Below are 17159 nucleotides of genomic sequence, written 5' to 3' on the forward strand. Positions count from 1 at the left end.
TTTCAAAGAAAACATTTGTTTGTATCATCTGTCCTTAACTAAATTAAAAACAGCATATTTTTCATTGTTATTTTCTAAATTGCAATTTCAAAATAAATGTTTATGACAATTCAATAAAATCGATACTTAAACAACAGTGAAATATAGAATGCGTAACAGTGAGCCAATCACTTTTCAGACATTGATTATGGTACGATATATATATATTTGGCTGTTGAAAGACGATTTAGCAGAATTTCACAGATTCACAAGAACGCAGTTATTTTCTTATAAAAGGAAAAAAAGAAAATGAGCAATCAGTGGGTTATCTCTTTAATCATTGGCTTCATAGCTTTATCAAAGGCTACCGATACTTTGAAAGAATTTACCGCGAAACTTGAATTTAATGATAAGAAATCAAATTATGGGCTTTTAGGAGAGCATAATTCTCATACAATATCCAGGTGTGCCATGATGTGTAAAAGGGAGTGCGTCTTCTTTGGATTCAACAATCAAATGAAGAAATGCCGTACCCATAAGAAAATATTTAAGTCTGAGCTCTCTGATGAGGCCGGTTGGAGATACTACTCGGATAACGGTATGTATATTTTTTTTTTCTGCTTGCTTCTTTCATTCGTTTTAAATCCCTCTCGAACAGACACATTTTTTTTGACAATTCTTTTTATCTAAAATAAACAATTGTATTTTCAACATAATTGATTCTAGTGACATACTCATCTCTTTGCTGATTTTCTTTATTACTTTTTTAATTTTGACTTTTAAGGAGAGATGATACAGACAAACTTTTGTCAAAGAATTTAAAAATAACAACATTGGTCATGTTTAAATGAATACAATGAATAATTTTCACCGCGTAGTTTTTAATTTTTTTATTCAAATTTGCACAAAAATTGAATTTAAAGTGAAAAATATTTATATAGATTAATAAAGATTCAGAAGGACAGACTTTTGAACATCACATAAGGTTTTCAATTTCTTTATATTCAATAAATTTATTATTTGCACTGAAATTAGGCCAAAAAATATTTTCCAATTCAAGCATCCATTTTTTGCTTGTAGAATCTGTTCTAAATTTGAGACTGATTAAATTATACTTTGTGATTTTCTCTATTTCTATTTTCTCTTTTCTGGATATCTCTTAGCAATTAATATAAAACATAAGATGAACATTCTACACCGTTAGTATTTAGTAATATTAATTTAAGCTTTATGACTATGATTAGTCCAAACCATTAGAAAATAAAAAACTTGTTGATAACTAAATAAACGACAAAATTTCACTTTAGCTAGTATCTTGAAATTGCAATCTTAAAAACAGCTGTTCTGAAAGCTGAGATGTGAATCCTGAAAACAGCTGGCCTGTGTCGTGGAGGAGTAAACATCCCCTGTCGATCGTTCAGACATTATATCATACATCAAAACGATTTCATGATTTACTACATATTTCAACAACTATATCAGTGTCAAAATTCTTTATCATCTTATCTACAATTAATTTCTCTTTCACATTTCTTTCAGTCAACAGAGTATTGAAAATAATTGTGTTTAATTTAAATACTTTTAGTCATGTCATAAATCGAAGATTTGTACCAACTGGAAAACAAATATGATTTAAGATAATCGGGAACAGTTTAACATCACCTGCATTGTATGTAGTTAACAATTTAGCCCCAACAATTAACGTTTATATATCATGCAGGCATTATATATCCTCTCACTTCTTGTACATATACATTGTATAATCCTGGTATTATATTTTTTTTTTCAGATTTTTCTAGTATGCCCAAAGATTGCAAGGATCTTCGAGAAAATGGACAAACCATCACAGGGTTGTATGATATATACCCCTACGGAACATTAACAGTACCGGTCAGTGAGCATTGCGATATGACGACAATGGGCGGGGGGTGGACGGTAGGTTGTTTATTTTAGAATTAAAAGTACTTAATATAACACAAATTGTTTTTGTTGTTCTAAGGATTGTAGGATTGTATTGTAGTTTATATCATAAAAAATGGATCCTACGAATGTTCGAAGCAATATAGTGAATTGTTACGCATGTTAATTTTCAAAGGCAATTCAGAAACGCTTAGACGGATCGATGACCTTTAACAGGACCTGGACGGAATATAAAAATGGCTTTGGTTCACCAGCACAGAACGTCTGGATTGGTAAGTGTAAATCGGTTTCAAATAAGGACTTTTTATTCCTTCAAAGTTTTAAGATAAAAAAAATTCTTGTGGCAATTAAAAAATCATAATGCGTAATAAAGATCTAAAGTTAAGTCCAGGTAGTGTATGTTCTATGATATTCAGATATCGTGTTTAATTGATATTTCAAATAAAAAAAATAGAAATGAAGAATATCATTAAGCGGCATATTCTAATGAGACCAAATTTAGTGATATTGTCTACAGCTATGGAAAATAATTTGATTTTTCATTACGGAAGATTCATATAGATTTTAAAAGAATTAATTGTATTCGATGAACTTTTCGGATAATTTCAAATATATCTTTATACAGGAAATGACGTAATCCATAAATTAACAAAAGAAAACACCTCATCCCTGTATGCGTCCATCACTCTCCAGAATGGTACAACTCTGTATGAAATGTACAACGGATTCTCTGTCTCCGACGAAGCAGGAAAATATCAACTCTTTCTTGCAGGACCTGCCAATGGGACTCTAGGTAAGTGTATTTAAGTAAAGTTCTTAAAATTAGGTTCAAAATACGTATATTATTATAAGAATTCTTTTCTGTATTGAAAGATTATAAAGTTCTTGAAAAAAAAGAAAGATGTGTTTTTTCTGATATTCTCTGTACGTTTTTGATTCCACGCTAATTAAATATGTTTAATATTTCAGAATAACATTTGCAGGTACAATTCTCATATTCTGCAGATATTGATTCTGTCATTGTCAAGTAGATAAAATTTCTCATTATACATTTTATGTACAAGGAAAGTTATGTTAATTCTTTTAAACAAACAAATCCAATAATTACATTTGTTCAACATTGTTTTTCAGCTTGGGTTGCCTGATAATTTTTCATAATTCAATTTTAACTAATACGGAAAAAAGTTTACATAGCATGATAGTCTGATTTTCAATGATTTATATTTTTTACTACTACGGAATAGGAGGTTTACAGTGCTTCATTAATCTTAAATGTCGACAGATTAACGAAAATTGATGATAAAAGAATTTGATGGATTAAATATTCATAAAAAAAAGTTTTAAAGCTAAATTAGACATAAACCCGTTTCACATTTCCATTTAAAAACTAGGAAATCTACCATTTCAAAACATTCATTGATGCACCATATGTTATCTCGTTATTAATGATTTACTTAGTATTGCATGTTATATATGTTTAGAGGCACGGTCTCGGACAAATATTAAAATTTCATTTTGTCAAATTTTCTAAAATTTCCAGTGTCCTTTCCCACCCACACCCCAATAATACCATGATTAAAAAGTGTAACACGTCTGTTGTTTATTGTTACACTAGAAAGAATGCTATGTGAACTGTGCAGTGTTTTGTTGTCTTGTATTATTTTTATCTCTCTTTACAGGAACCAATACGTTAAATTGTGTATCTCATACGTACTTCAATATTTAAATTAAAGTGATAAAAATTATTAATTCTTATTTTTGTTATATATTTTCTCTAATTCTGCAGGTGCCAGTGTGATTAGACACATTGAATTCATGATCAAGGACTGAACTATATGAATATTATTGCTCTACCCAGCACCTAAAGCCGTCTATCTTAGAAGTACCTCAGTATTATTATTGACAATTAGATTAAAAATATATAAATATATAAATCAATTAACTTTGTGACTCTTTTTGTTTGATTTTACAGGTGACAGTATGTTAAATACAGGTTATTTTAACATCTGTCGGATGTTATATAGTGGATATTAATCTACTGATCTATTTTAAACAAGTGTCCATGTATATTTGTCTTTGTTAATTCTACAGTACCCCAGACAGGGATAACGACAGGATGGAGTGCTGGTAACTGTGCTGCTCTCAAGAGAGGAGGCTGGTGGTTCAACGCCTGCCACTACGCCCACCTTAACGGTCAATGGTCCCCGGAGTCCTGGGGCTGTCCATGGTGTCCCACAGTAACGAGTGGTCAGTGAAGGCGACTTCAATGATGATCAGACGGAACTAGGTAAACATCATTACATCTTAATATCCATTTTTTTTCTTTTTGTTTCACTCTGAAACTTTTAGTTATAAAAGTTGTTTTTTTAATAAAAAAAAATATGTAATCATACATTTATCTGTGAAGTATTAATTTAATTTTTTTTAACAGACGAAAGATCATCCATGGATTATGGAAACCCTCAAGAGACGATTTTAAATTAATTTTTATCGCAGAGTTCTTTTTTTAATATTTAACATCAAGTAACAAACAGTAAAGAAGGGGGGTTGAAAGGCTTCTGTAAAGCGATACTGGATGTATTCAGTAAAAGATGTATTTTATATGTGTTGTAATAAATTTGAAAATAGAAACAAATTCGTTCTTTTTTCCAAACACTGATAAATGGAGATAACTGGACGGAGAATTAGGATGAAGATTGCTTTATTGTTAATCCTATTACAGTAGAACCTGTTTAATCCGACACATGCAATACTCTTTACTGTGATTTCAGCCATTTAATTTCATTGTCATTTATACTTATCTCAATGATCTTTACACGCTGCAATACTACACCTTGTTTTTTCCAACACATATATTTTTAATTTGTTCCCCGTGCATGTCGGATAAGACAAATTTCACTGTAATAAAGATTTTAAGATATATTTTTTTTGTGTGTTTTTTTTTTTTTTGTTTCAAAACACTCTAACACAGATCGGGGATTGAAATGTTACATGTGTAATATGCGTTTTATTTTGACGTCTCAAATCTTAAAAGCAAAATTTTAGATCATTTAAATTCATTATTTAGGTTAGAGATAATTCAAGTAAGTTAGAAAAAAATCAAATTTGCAAAACAACACAAGGAGTTAGAGCACCGAGCAACGATTCATTATTGTTTGAAAGATGTTATCTTATATTTGCAACTGCCTTTGCAAATAAAAAGCAAGTTAACATTAATCAATATGTTTGCAAAAACTTTTGTAATTATGAGACTACATCTTTTAAAAAAAATGATTCAATATGTGTGACAAGTATATTCTCTATTATGCAATGTGTATATATATGGTTTATATATTTATCCAAAAATTTGATGGACTACAACTTGAAATTTGTTATTAAATCAATAGGAAAAGTTTTAGGAGCTAATGATAAAAATTCAAGAAACGTTTGTGAAACAAAGAGGCTTATGATAAATGTTGTCGTTTGCAGGTCAAACACCAAGGTCAATATAAAAGTAGTTTTGGTACCAAAAGAAAAGTTCCTCACAATGAGTCTACCTTCTAAAATAAAAACCATAAAAGCAGCAACAGTTCAGTAATTATGACCAAAGTTAGAGATTTTCAAAAGTAGGTCAAACTGGACAAGGTCAAGGAGTCAATATTAATGATGCCCAAAAGAATTTCAGAAAGAATACACAGGTGAAATATAAAAGTCACGAAATCAACCATTCAAAAGTTATTACCAAAGTTTTTTTTCAAAAGAAGTCAAAGTCTGATGTCCAAATAAAAGGATAAAGAATAAAAAGAAAATATTGGTATTCAAGAGAAGCTCTTACCACAAGAAATGAATCGGTAAAATAGATAACCCCTAGCACTAATAATTCAGTAAATACGTCCAAAATTTACGTTTTTGAAAAGTAGGTCAAATCCATAAGATCAAGGTTAAAGGTCATTACTGTTTGTACTCAAGAGAAAGTCTTATCAAAATATAAGCGTGAGGAGTATGATATCACTTGATTTAACCGTGTAATAGCTACGCTAAGCTTAAACATTTGACAAGTTCTTTAAAAGTTAGTCAAACATAAAGGTCAAAGTCAAAAATACTTTTACACTAGGAAAAGTTTTTACACGTTGAATATACCAGTGAAATTTTAAAGCCATATGACCAAGGCTCAAATTCCAAATCCAAATTGACCGTCAAAATAAAAAAAAACCTGTGAAGTATAAAATCCATAGCTTAAACCAATTTAAGGCTGTAGTCAGGGCTAATTGATTTACCACAGATAAATTAACAAACAAACAGACACTTACAGGAAAATATAATTTTTTGGAAAAAAATTTTATAAACAACACTTTGTGCTAAAATGTTTGTTTGTATGGTTAGAGGAGATCCCAGTCAGTTTCCTTACGACACAATATAATGCTCCGTCTGTCTTTGTGTACATGCTATCAATAGTTTATTTAAACATGAGGATAAACCTAGATCTCTTCCGAGGAGACGAATATACAATCCGAGGATAAATTTAGATCTCTTCCGGGGAGAGGAATGTACGATCCGAGGATAAATCTAGATGACTTCCGAGGAGACGAATATACGATCCAACGTTAACTTAAGAATACTCCATTTAATGATTTAGAACTTTATACACCATACTTAATGAAATTATATAACAAAAGATAATGGTTGCAAATGTTTATTTTTATATAAAGAGAATGAATCATTATGTAACAGAACACTCTTCATGCTCCAAATAAAATGGAGAATCCTCACAAATAAAGGGAAGTTTTAGTCCGTCTTCTCCTGTATAGTACGTGTAGTTTCTCTCAGTCACCCAGCGCCACCTGCCGTCGTTATGATAAGTCAAAAGGAGGCCAAAGATTGGGTCAACTGCTGTCTCGCCCTCATCGTTAGGATTCCAGTTCTGATACGTCACTGGTGTCCAATTATCAAAAATGAGTCTTTCATTGTCGTCAAATGTCAAAACATTGGCACGAAATGCAAATGAACCGTTGAGATCAACTTCTGCAGAAAAGGACAAGAAAAAAATTACATCTTCAAATTTCAAAAACCGATATACATTTTGTTGCTTATATCCATAACTTTAATGTAAAAAGGATTACAATTTGAAGAATGTTTTTCACTCTTCGTATGTAATATGAAATGAAATTCTAAAAATTAATTAAACTTGAATTTTTGTCCACATTCAAAGGGAAAATATCCTTTCTTAGTCATGTTATAGAAAAAGCATATAGAAACAAAAAGTTAAATGTATCAACCATAGAACTTATGAAATGAACAAAAACATGGCTGCAAATCTTCAATTTTGTTAAAGTCACCACGTTTATTTGAAAACCATATGAAATAATGTTGAGATTCTTTGGTATATCTTTTGAAATGTTCAATCCTGCAGGATATATCGTATCAATTTAGAAATTACCATTGTTAATTGAAAATATCGTTGATATACCGTTATCTAAATGTCGAGTTGATTTTTCCATTAAAGTGTTTTTTTTTTCACGGATAAGATTGTGCACTTTGCAGATTCTGCTTCATATGAATGCAAAAAAAAAGGTCATGCTTATAATGGGGCGCAATTATATACCAGGTGAATTCCACTAGATTGTTGGAAACCTGGTCATGTTTCCAAAAACAACATCATAATCAACCAGAAATGTGCATCTTTTTGATGCCAACTTTAGAGTACTTGTGTGTACAACTAGAATGTGTCTTAACAAAATAATTTCGCAAATTAAAAAATAAATTAAAATACAAATTTTACATAAAAAACCCTTGCAAAACCTGACTTTAAAGGTTACGGCCAAGGTAGCTGTTTTAAAGGTAGGAAAAAGATTTGTTTGTAAAAAGTAGGTCAAAAACCAAGGTCAAAGTCCAAAAGTTCCTTTAAAAATGTTGAAATCCAATGAAAGGTATTCTCCTTTAATATATAATGCACTATATAAGTGAAGTTTGAAAGACCTAAATCTTACAATTCAAATAGTTATGGCCAGGTAAAGTTTTTTTGTAAATGCGTAATTTCTAAGGAATCAAAAGGTTTAAATTGTTGGTTTCAATAGAAAGCTCTTGTCACGAAGACTATGATATTTAAAATATGATATTCCTAGAATCTACCATTGAAAAATAGAGCCAAAGTAAAAGTTAGATTTTTTGTGTAAAAATGTGAATTTTTCAAACTCATAGGTCGAAAGGGTCACCAATTTTAATATCAAATGAAAGTTCTATGCTGGACACAAGGATCAATTAGGTGAAATATAAAAGCCCTAGGCAGCTTACCTACTGCAAAAGTTATGGCCAAGGTTAACGTTTTTATTTGTAGATCAATCTCCAAGGTCAAGGACAAAGGGTCAAAGTTGTTGGTATCCAATGAAAGGTCTCTTAACAAAATATATATGTGAACTTATATGTAAATTATAACAACCCTGAGTATCCAATGTTCAAATGATATGGCCAAAGTAAAAGTTTCATTTTTATGTAAAACTGGAACAAATTCAAGAAAATGTCAATTATGTGATTACGCCTAAAAACCTCCCTATGTCAAAAAATACACAGAATATGAAGCTCTTCACCACTAAACAAAAGCTACAGTATTGACGTTTTATAGAAGAGATGCCCTCGCAGACAGAGAGAGAGAGAGACGAGAGAGATAGACTGGCGGGATTGGACACGTAACCAGTTACTATAAACCCCCGAAACTTTGTTCATGCGGGCATAAAAATGTTTTAATGACCACAAGGAAATTAAATGGTCAAATTATCTGAAATAAATTGTTTAAATACCCGGATGGAAACAATTAACCATAAAATGTATTGTTTCATTACCCGGATGTATGCGGTTTACGCCTGAAAAAACCTCCCATATCCGATATCCATACCAGAAAGAAGCTCTTCACCCAATTTCTAAGTCACGTGACGTCATATAGAAGATGATGCCCTCGCACGTGATAGGAACGACATTTTCCTGTTGATATTTTGAAAAAAATTCAAATAATTCGTAACCAGTTACTAAAGCCGGATCTTCTGCATCTATGTCTGTATGTCATCAAGTTCATGTCACACACTTTGAAAACAATACTATCAGAAATGTTTGCAAAAAATGAAACTTATATATTCAAAATATGTTATATATTTTATACATTAAAGACAATCAGATATGTTGATCAAAATAACAGGTAATGAATATTTAGGGTTTAGAAAAAAAATCTGAAAAATAAAGCGTGACAGACAGTTACATTAGCAATACTAGTCCCCTACCGTGTAATCTGGTTTCCTCTTAAAATTGAAAATTTTATTGAAATCATTGAAGTGGATCAAAAATAAAAATTTATTTTCATCAAAGTTAGCAAAATACACAGAAGCTAGTCAAACGGATAAACAGGCGGACATGTTAATATTTAAATTTTTCATATAAATTTTTTATCAAATCTGGTTTCAATGACAGGGGTCTAGGAATATGTAACTAAAATATGCAACTTCATTTCGTTTTTCATTTTGGTTGATTCATTTTATAATTTTACCTGCCATGAATAAAAATCCTCCTTCTTGTCTACAGTGTGAATAAGTCCTTCATAAACACCGAGGATCGTGAACTTCGGAACAAAGGTCTCCGCCCATGCGCCCATCCCCGCTCCCGGAAGTGACGAAGATTTGATGGCGAATCCTGCGGGCGTGGTCAGATTAGCTCTCTGGTGAGGCAGGGAACCTAGAGGAATCTTACATGTACAAGATAATGTCAAGGACACGAAACAGAGGTCAAGGACACATGATTTTAAGTATAAAATCAACTTCTTACATGATTCATTTAACTACTAATATAACATTTAGACAACAACAAAGTCAGTGAAACTCTACTTAAGGGAAACTTAATGGTATAGGTCTAGCATTAAGGAAGCTCTAAACACCGCACATTAAAGAGTTCCTTATGCCACTTATCAGAGACCTTTAGTCTACCAACCAGTTTAGTGTATTTTTGTGTTGAAGTATTGCCTGTATAGATATTTAAGATACGACATTTTTGGCATTCTAATATGTATCGTGAAACAAACTCTAAACGATGCATTTTTCTTTATTTTGCTGTACATACCTTAGCATTAGGAATGTGTTTATATTTAGAACTTTGTACACCATGCATAATGAAATCTGCACAAACTGAGGAGAGAAAAAAAAATACACTTAGAATATTGTGCTTACTTTGCAAGCATATTTTTCCCTGATATAGAATGTATTTAAAACTTCAGTTTTTTAGACAATATAAAGAAAAAAATATGGTTAAAAACAACATCTTATTAAAATAACAAACGTTCAAAGTGTCTATCCATAGAAGCACTCTAACAATTTAAGTGTGTATTATCACTGTCTTTTATCAAACGTATCATAACATGTAAATAAGGCATTTTACTAGTGTCTGATCCATTTTTATCTGTATTTCCTTTTCCTTTTAAAAAAATTTTCTGAAAAAAAATCTTATTCTTGATTAAAATACGTACAAACTGACAGATATGGACATTTTATTTGATCCTTTTCTTAAAGAAAATCAGCAACAAACAAACACTCATTATAGTAAGAGTTATTTCTCTTGTCAGATGGTAAGTTTACCTTAATACTTACAGTTTTTCTTCTCAGCCTCAATGTCCCATTCCCTCTGAGCAATCTTATAGAGTTCCTGTCAAGGAAATAGAGTCCCAATTAATGTAATGGAGTTCCAATGAATGTAATAGAATTCCTGATACTGTAATAGAGTCCCTTTTAATGTGATAGAGTTCCTGTTATTATAATAGAGTTGCTTTTATTATAATAGAGTTCCAGCTAATGTAATAGAGTTCCTGTTCGTGTAATAGAGTTCCTTTTTTGTAATAAAGTTTCTGTTGATGTAATAAAGTTCCATATATTATAATAGAGTTCCTTTTAATGTAATGGAGTTTTTGTTATTGTAATAGAGTCTCTTTTAATGTAATAGAGTTCCTGTTATAAAGTATTATTATTACAGTTTCTGTTAATCAAATAGAGTCCCTGTTATTGCAATAGAGTTCCTGTAGTTGTAAATGAGTTCTTTTTAATGTAATAGAAATCCTGTTAATGTAATAGACTTCCTGATCGTGTAACAGAGTTCCTTTTTATTGTAATAGAGTTCCTGTTCGTGTAATAGAGTTCCTTTTATTGTAATAGAGTTCCTGTTAATGTGATAGAGTTCCTGTTAATGTAATTTAGTTCCTGTTAATGTGATAGAGTCCCTGTAATTGTGATATAGTTCCTGTTATTGTAATAGACTTCCTGTTCATGTAATAGAGTTCGTGTAATGGAATTCCTTTTATTGTAATAGAGTTCCCGTTGATGTAATAGAGGTCCTGTTATTATAATAGAGTTTCTGTTCGTGTAATAGAATTCCTGTTATTGTAATAGTGTTCCTGTTATTGTAATAGAGTTCCTTTTAATATGATAGAGTTCCTGTTATTGTACTATAGTTCCTGTTATTGTAATAGAGTTCCATTTATTGTAATAGAGTTCCTGTTTATGAAAAAGTATGATAAAGTTCCTGTTAATATAATAAATTTCTGTTAATGTGGTAGAATGATGCAGGTTTAGCCTGTTAGAGGATTGTGGCAGAGATAAAGCAAAAGTTGAACAGAAAAACCAGAGAACCACAGATCCTTGTAGTGTACAGCATTTCGTGTACTTTCAAATTTTCTTAATAAGAGGGCTACATTTCTGCAGCTGGTGAATTCAGAGCAAAAGCATTTCTGAAGATTTAAAGAAAAACACGTTTATCCTTAAAATATATTCAAGGTCAGCCCTCTCTCTCTCTCTCTCTCTCTCTCTCTCTCTCTCTCTCTCTCTCTCTCTCTCTCTCTCTCTCTCTCTCTCTCTCTCTCTCTCATACTTACATTTCTTTCTTGATATATGTTGAAAAAATTCATCTCTGAAGCGAAAAAAAAATTATTTTATTTCCATTATAAACTTGGCTATAAGTAATTTCTAAGCAATTTTCCTCTTGCATATGTATATAATGGTTATGTAACCTTAGATCTACAGCGCAATTTCATGCATGTTATCGTCTCAGCAGTAAGTAATTCAAAAGGAATTTTACATAAATTAGATTTTAAACGTAGAGACTATTATACGGTTCAGGTTGTAAGATAAATAGTTTTTTAATTAATTTACTTTATTGTATAACGACGTCTCGACTCCGGCAGTCAGAAATTAACAAATAAAAATCTTCGTTTTCCGGAATTTTTTTAAACTTACATTCACCCCTGTTCTCTTACTTTCAATATATTTGGTGAGTACTTTTTCTTTCTCCTCCGAGTCTAGGACGACCATGTGCGCCCCCTGCTGGTGACAGAAGTCACTGGAATTCAACATGGACGTTGGTTCTTTGTGGAAAGAGAAACACCAGCCACTCACATTGACAAATCCTGGGGAGCATCTCAAAACCTCTGATCCGAAAATCCCAGGGGAACATTTCAAAGATTCAGAATCAAGGGCGATCAAAACTGTCAAATGATATAAATTATATGAGGGGTATATATGTCTTCTAACAGATAATACATTATTCGTTAAGGTGTTTCAAACCTCACAATTTTTACGTTTTAAAATTATATAAATTTTCTTGTACAACAATTCAGATCTGAAATGTCAATGATAACATTTAAGAAATAAGGTATCATTTTTTGAATGTTATTGGGATGTAAAACGGGTTTGTCACGTGATCAAATCCCATAAAGCCCGAAGGGCTTTATGGAAGATTTGATCATGTGCCAACCCGTTTTACATCCCAATAACACTCAAAAAATGATACCTTATTACTTATATTTACATTTGTGATTTATTCATACTTTAAACTTGCCTGATTGTGACTTTTAACGTGTGAAATGCATTGTTTTTCAAACCCAACGGCATGTATGTAATCCACTGACCGCGCGTCGACCCTTTATGACGTCACAGAGAAATTACGTCGAACGTTTATCCATACGAACATCTATGACCTCTTGACCCCGTACCTGTATTTATACAGTTATAAAAACGCTTGCTTTCAGAAGTGTTATATAAAGGAAAACATTTGCAAATGTAAATATTTAAGGAATATAGCTTATTTTAATCTACATGTATGGTATACACTATACATAGGCGTCAGACAGGGGGGTGTAGCCCTACCCCTCCCACTTTCTTTTTGCAAAAATACTGAAAATAGACATTATATAGGCATTGAAAATTGGGATATTCCTTTTTTGTTGGTATACCCCCACTTTCGAATAGCCCCCCCCCCCCCCCACAAACACACTTTCAATTTCCTTCCGACACCAATGTTGTAACATAAATTGGGGCAGTTTAACGTTATACGTATAACATAGGTTTAAAAAAGCTTCAATCCTTTTATTTTTTATTTCAGTGTAGACAATAAAACATTTTTCCTCCCAAAACAATGACTTCAAATTGAACTTTAAAAGTAACATCAAGGGGAGCAATATGTTTTCGACCTAACATATCGTGAGATAGGCAACCTATAGGATGCAAAAAGATCTTTTATCCAATCAAATGGCATGTTAAATTAAATAATTTATGCTTGGTTTTCTGGAGATGCATATTCAACGACGATTTTTCTTCCTTTTTCCGGCAGGAGCAATCATATGTTTTCATATTTGCTTCAGAAAAAAGAGAAAGTACCTTTAATTTCTAAGATCTTCATAGACTACAAATTCAAGAGTTAATGACCGCTCCCCTTTTCCGTCTTTTACATTTTAACCATTCGGAAGGTGAACCGTTATGTCATTTACCTGTAACAATCCAGCTCAATAGGGATACTGCTACAATCGGAAGGCCTCTTGACATTACGTTGAAATAAATGCATTGGGTATTTCTACAAAAGTAAATAAATAATTAAATGCCGGGGAGATCATTTCTTTCACTGTCTTTGGAAGAAGAAAAATTAAAACAGAGTTATTTTTGTGTAACCATCCTGATAATATGTCATATAGGGAGGGTTAATGTTTATTCTATTCTAGTCTTTTGTTTAATGAGTCTCCCGTGTAGAGCAGTGGTTAGAGCCTCTGCTGTAGAGTCGTCCGTGTGGTGCAGTGGTTAGAGCGTCTGCTATAGAGTCGTCCGTGTGGTGCAGTGGTTAGAGCGTTTGCTGTAATGTCACCCGCGTGGTGCAGTGGTTAGAGTGTCTGCTGTAGAGACGCCCTCGTGGTGCAGTGGTTAGAGTGTCTGCTGTAATGTCACCCGTGTGGTGCAGTGGTTAGAGTGTCTGCTGTAATGTCACCCGTGTGGTGCAGTGGTTAGAGCGTCTGCTGTAGAGACGCCCTCGTGGTGCAGTGGTTAGAGTGTCTGCTGTAATGTCACCCGTGTGGTGCAGTGGTTAGAGCGTCTGCTGTAGAGTCGTCCGCATGGTGCAGTGGTTAGAGCGTCTGCTAAAGAGAGTCGTCCGTGTTGTGCAGTGGTTAGAAGGTCCGCTGTAGAGACGCCCTCGTGGTGCAGTGGTTAGAGCGTCTGCTATAGAGTCGTCCGTGTGGTGCAGTGGTTAGAGTGTCTGCTGTAGAGTCGTCCGCATGGTGCAGTGGTTAGAGCGTCTGCTAAAGAGTCGTCCGTGTTGTGCAGTGGTTAGAGCGTCTGATAAAGAGTCGTCCGCATGGTGCAGTGGTTAGAGCGTCTGCTAAAGAGTCGTCCGTGTTGTGCAGTGGTTAGAGCGTCTGCTATAGAGTCGTCCGCGTGGTGCAGTGGTTAGAGCGTCTGCTGTGATGTCACCCGCGTGGTGCAGTGGTTAAAGTCGCCCGCGTGGTGCAGTGGTTAAAGTGTCTGCTGTGATGTCACCCGCGTGGTGCAGTGGTTAAAGTGTCTGCTGTAATGTCGTCCGCGTGGTGCAGTGGTTAGAGCGTCTGCTGCAGTGGTTAGAGCTGTGTCCGCGTGGTGCAGTGGTTAGAATGTCTGCTGTAGATGTCAGTGGTTAAACGTCCGCGTGGTGCAGTGGTTAAAGCGTCTGCTGTAGTGTCGTCCGCGTGGTGCAGTGGTTAGAGCGTCTGCTATAGAGTCGTCCGCGTGGTGCAGTGGTTAGAGCGTCTGCTATAGAGTCGTCCGCGTGGTGCAGTGGTTAGAGCGTCTGCTATAGAGTCGTCCGTGTGGTGCAGTGGTTAGAGCGTCTGCTATAGTGTCGTCCGCGTGGTGCAGTGGTTAGAGAGTCTGATGTAGAGACTCGCAATGTCTCTGAGTGCTGAGTATAAGACAAAATTTGGAGCTCTCCACCGGTAATCTCCGTATGAGTTAAAAATTATCGAGAAGCAATGCTTGTTGAACAATATAGAATCATTGACATGTATATCACGCTACTCTAGAATAATTATCTAAAAGCAATATGAGCTGCATTTTTGAAAATTTTATTTTGCTTTTAAAATGTATTATTATGATAAATGTGTAGGTAATTTGAACCTTTTTGATCAATTAAACTAAAATAAAGCGTTAAATTGTTTCTGAAGAAAGACTTCTTTACAATAGAATATACAGTATTATATAAGAAATCATTATTGTACAGGACGACAATAATGCAATTTTGATTAAATCAAAGGTTATAAATACCACAGATATGAACATCAGAAGTTTATAAACATTCTTTTTTCTGCCATTCAAATAATTATTTATAATTTTGGAACAAAAAATTCCATCATCAAAGTTGCAGCTCATATTGCTTTAAATGAAATTTCCCTTTAATGAAATGCATATCGTGCTATTTAGTATTTTAGAATAATAATTCTGGAAAAAGTGCTTTATCTTTAAGCCTGACTAAAGCTATGGTTTTGTTTTATTTCTGTATTTGAGGTCATTGATTGCAGTTATTCATAAAAAAGGAAGAAGTGTTTTTTTTGAAATTTCATTTACAATCAGACCATTGTTTAGCGTTTGATTTACATCATCCTTTTAACAATCTTGCAAGATCATTTATATGCCTTTCTCGTTACAAGCATTTCAAAGGCAATTACTGATTGATGCACAAGGAAGTCTAGATATTTTTCTTGTGTCTTTCAATTTTGAACAACAATTATCAACGAAATAACAAAATCGTATTGAAAAATAATAGGATGACGCTTTTTATTTACACGGAAATTCGGCCTCTTAACACCTTAACAATCTCCGATGACAAAAGAGTGCTTCTTTCTATTTTGTTTAAACAATGTTTTTCCTCATTAACGTACATCTCATTGTTTCCTAGGTAAGATAAAAACACCAATTTATTTGATAAATTCTACTAGCATTACTTAGCTTTAAATCTTTTGTTTAGAATATATTTTAAACAGGTAATTTTTTTTTCTTAATTACAATTTTGATTAGATCTATATATAAATATGTTTGGATTTTTCAATACTTTATTTCGAGTAAAAAAGCATTCTAAAGGAATTAAAAGTCATTGTCGATTCAGCCTTCACATGCCGGTGGAGAGCTTAAAGTTTTGTTCTAGCTATGCTCAGCACTTACAGCACTAACGGTGGTTGAGCAGGGAGGGATCTTTTTCTTTCCAGTAGCTACTGCGACACGGGACCCTAAGATTGGGTTAATGCTACTGTCTTGAGGAAAAACGGTTTATCTGTATTGTATTGGCTTATACATTACATATATTGCCATATATAACATTACTTTATATATATACATTGGTTAAAAGGTGTTACAAGGTGTTATTACATAATTTTACACAAATATGTATGTAAAAATCAGAAAAAAGAGAGAAAAAAAAGTAACTTTGCAGGTGTCTTTTGTATATATACGGTCTCATCCGAAGTACTGGTCTCCATGTCCCGCACAGGCCCGTAGCATCGTTTTTAAAAGTGGGGGGGGGCGCCAGCCAGAGAAATTTTTTTTTACCTGAAGAAGTTTACAAGCAAAAGAAAAAAAAAAGAAAGGAAAATGTTGCCCAAAGTCGAAAATCCTATTTCGTGAGGGGGGGGGGTGTAGGTTAACTTTTTCTCAGTGTCAACTACTTTCAGTACTAATTCTAATACTACATTTTTGGTACATCACAAAGGGGGGGGGGGGGGCAACCAGGCTTTCAATTAACATTTCCTATAGAATTTAGAATAGAATTAGAATATTTATTCAACCAATTTGGGCCCACAGTGGAGCATACAGAACAGTGTCCAAAATCATCACAGTTATACATATACAAATTAAAACAGAACAAAACAAACATTGTTTCAGAGAGTTAGTTATCTTCTTTTAGGATGTATAGAATACATTATAGTGGCCTATTTTTGCAATACATTCACTTATTAAAATTTGCATTTAAAA

General features: G+C 33.1%; 2 protein-coding genes across 2 annotated transcripts; one reads left to right on the plus strand and one right to left on the minus strand.

Annotated features, from left to right (window-relative positions):
- The first annotated feature begins 278 nt into the window (after window positions 1–278).
- LOC134234552 (ficolin-1-like) lies at window positions 279–3729 on the plus strand. The gene is made up of 5 exons (XM_062716640.1): window positions 279–577; window positions 1769–1914; window positions 2075–2171; window positions 2555–2692; window positions 3686–3729. Exons 1-5 carry the CDS (start codon window positions 289–291, stop codon window positions 3727–3729), a joined length of 714 nt encoding a protein of 237 aa, XP_062572624.1. The 5' UTR covers window positions 279–288.
- Window positions 3730–9412: 5683 nt separating this feature from the next.
- LOC134234553 (uncharacterized) lies at window positions 9413–13742 on the minus strand (the record flags this gene model as incomplete). The annotated part of the gene is made up of 6 exons (XM_062716641.1): window positions 13664–13742; window positions 12155–12382; window positions 11774–11808; window positions 10500–10554; window positions 9976–10040; window positions 9413–9604 (listed from the first exon to the last, which is right to left on the minus strand). Coding segments are annotated over exons 1-6 (630 nt in total), but the record flags the coding sequence as incomplete, so codon positions are not given.
- Window positions 13743–17159: the final 3417 nt, after the last annotated feature.

Source organism: Saccostrea cucullata, unplaced genomic scaffold (genome assembly GCF_032062105.1).
Source record: "Saccostrea cucullata isolate Sc308-1 unplaced genomic scaffold, CSIRO_AGI_Scuc_v1 ctg7993, whole genome shotgun sequence".
Taxonomy (NCBI): domain Eukaryota; kingdom Metazoa; phylum Mollusca; class Bivalvia; order Ostreida; family Ostreidae; genus Saccostrea; species Saccostrea cuccullata.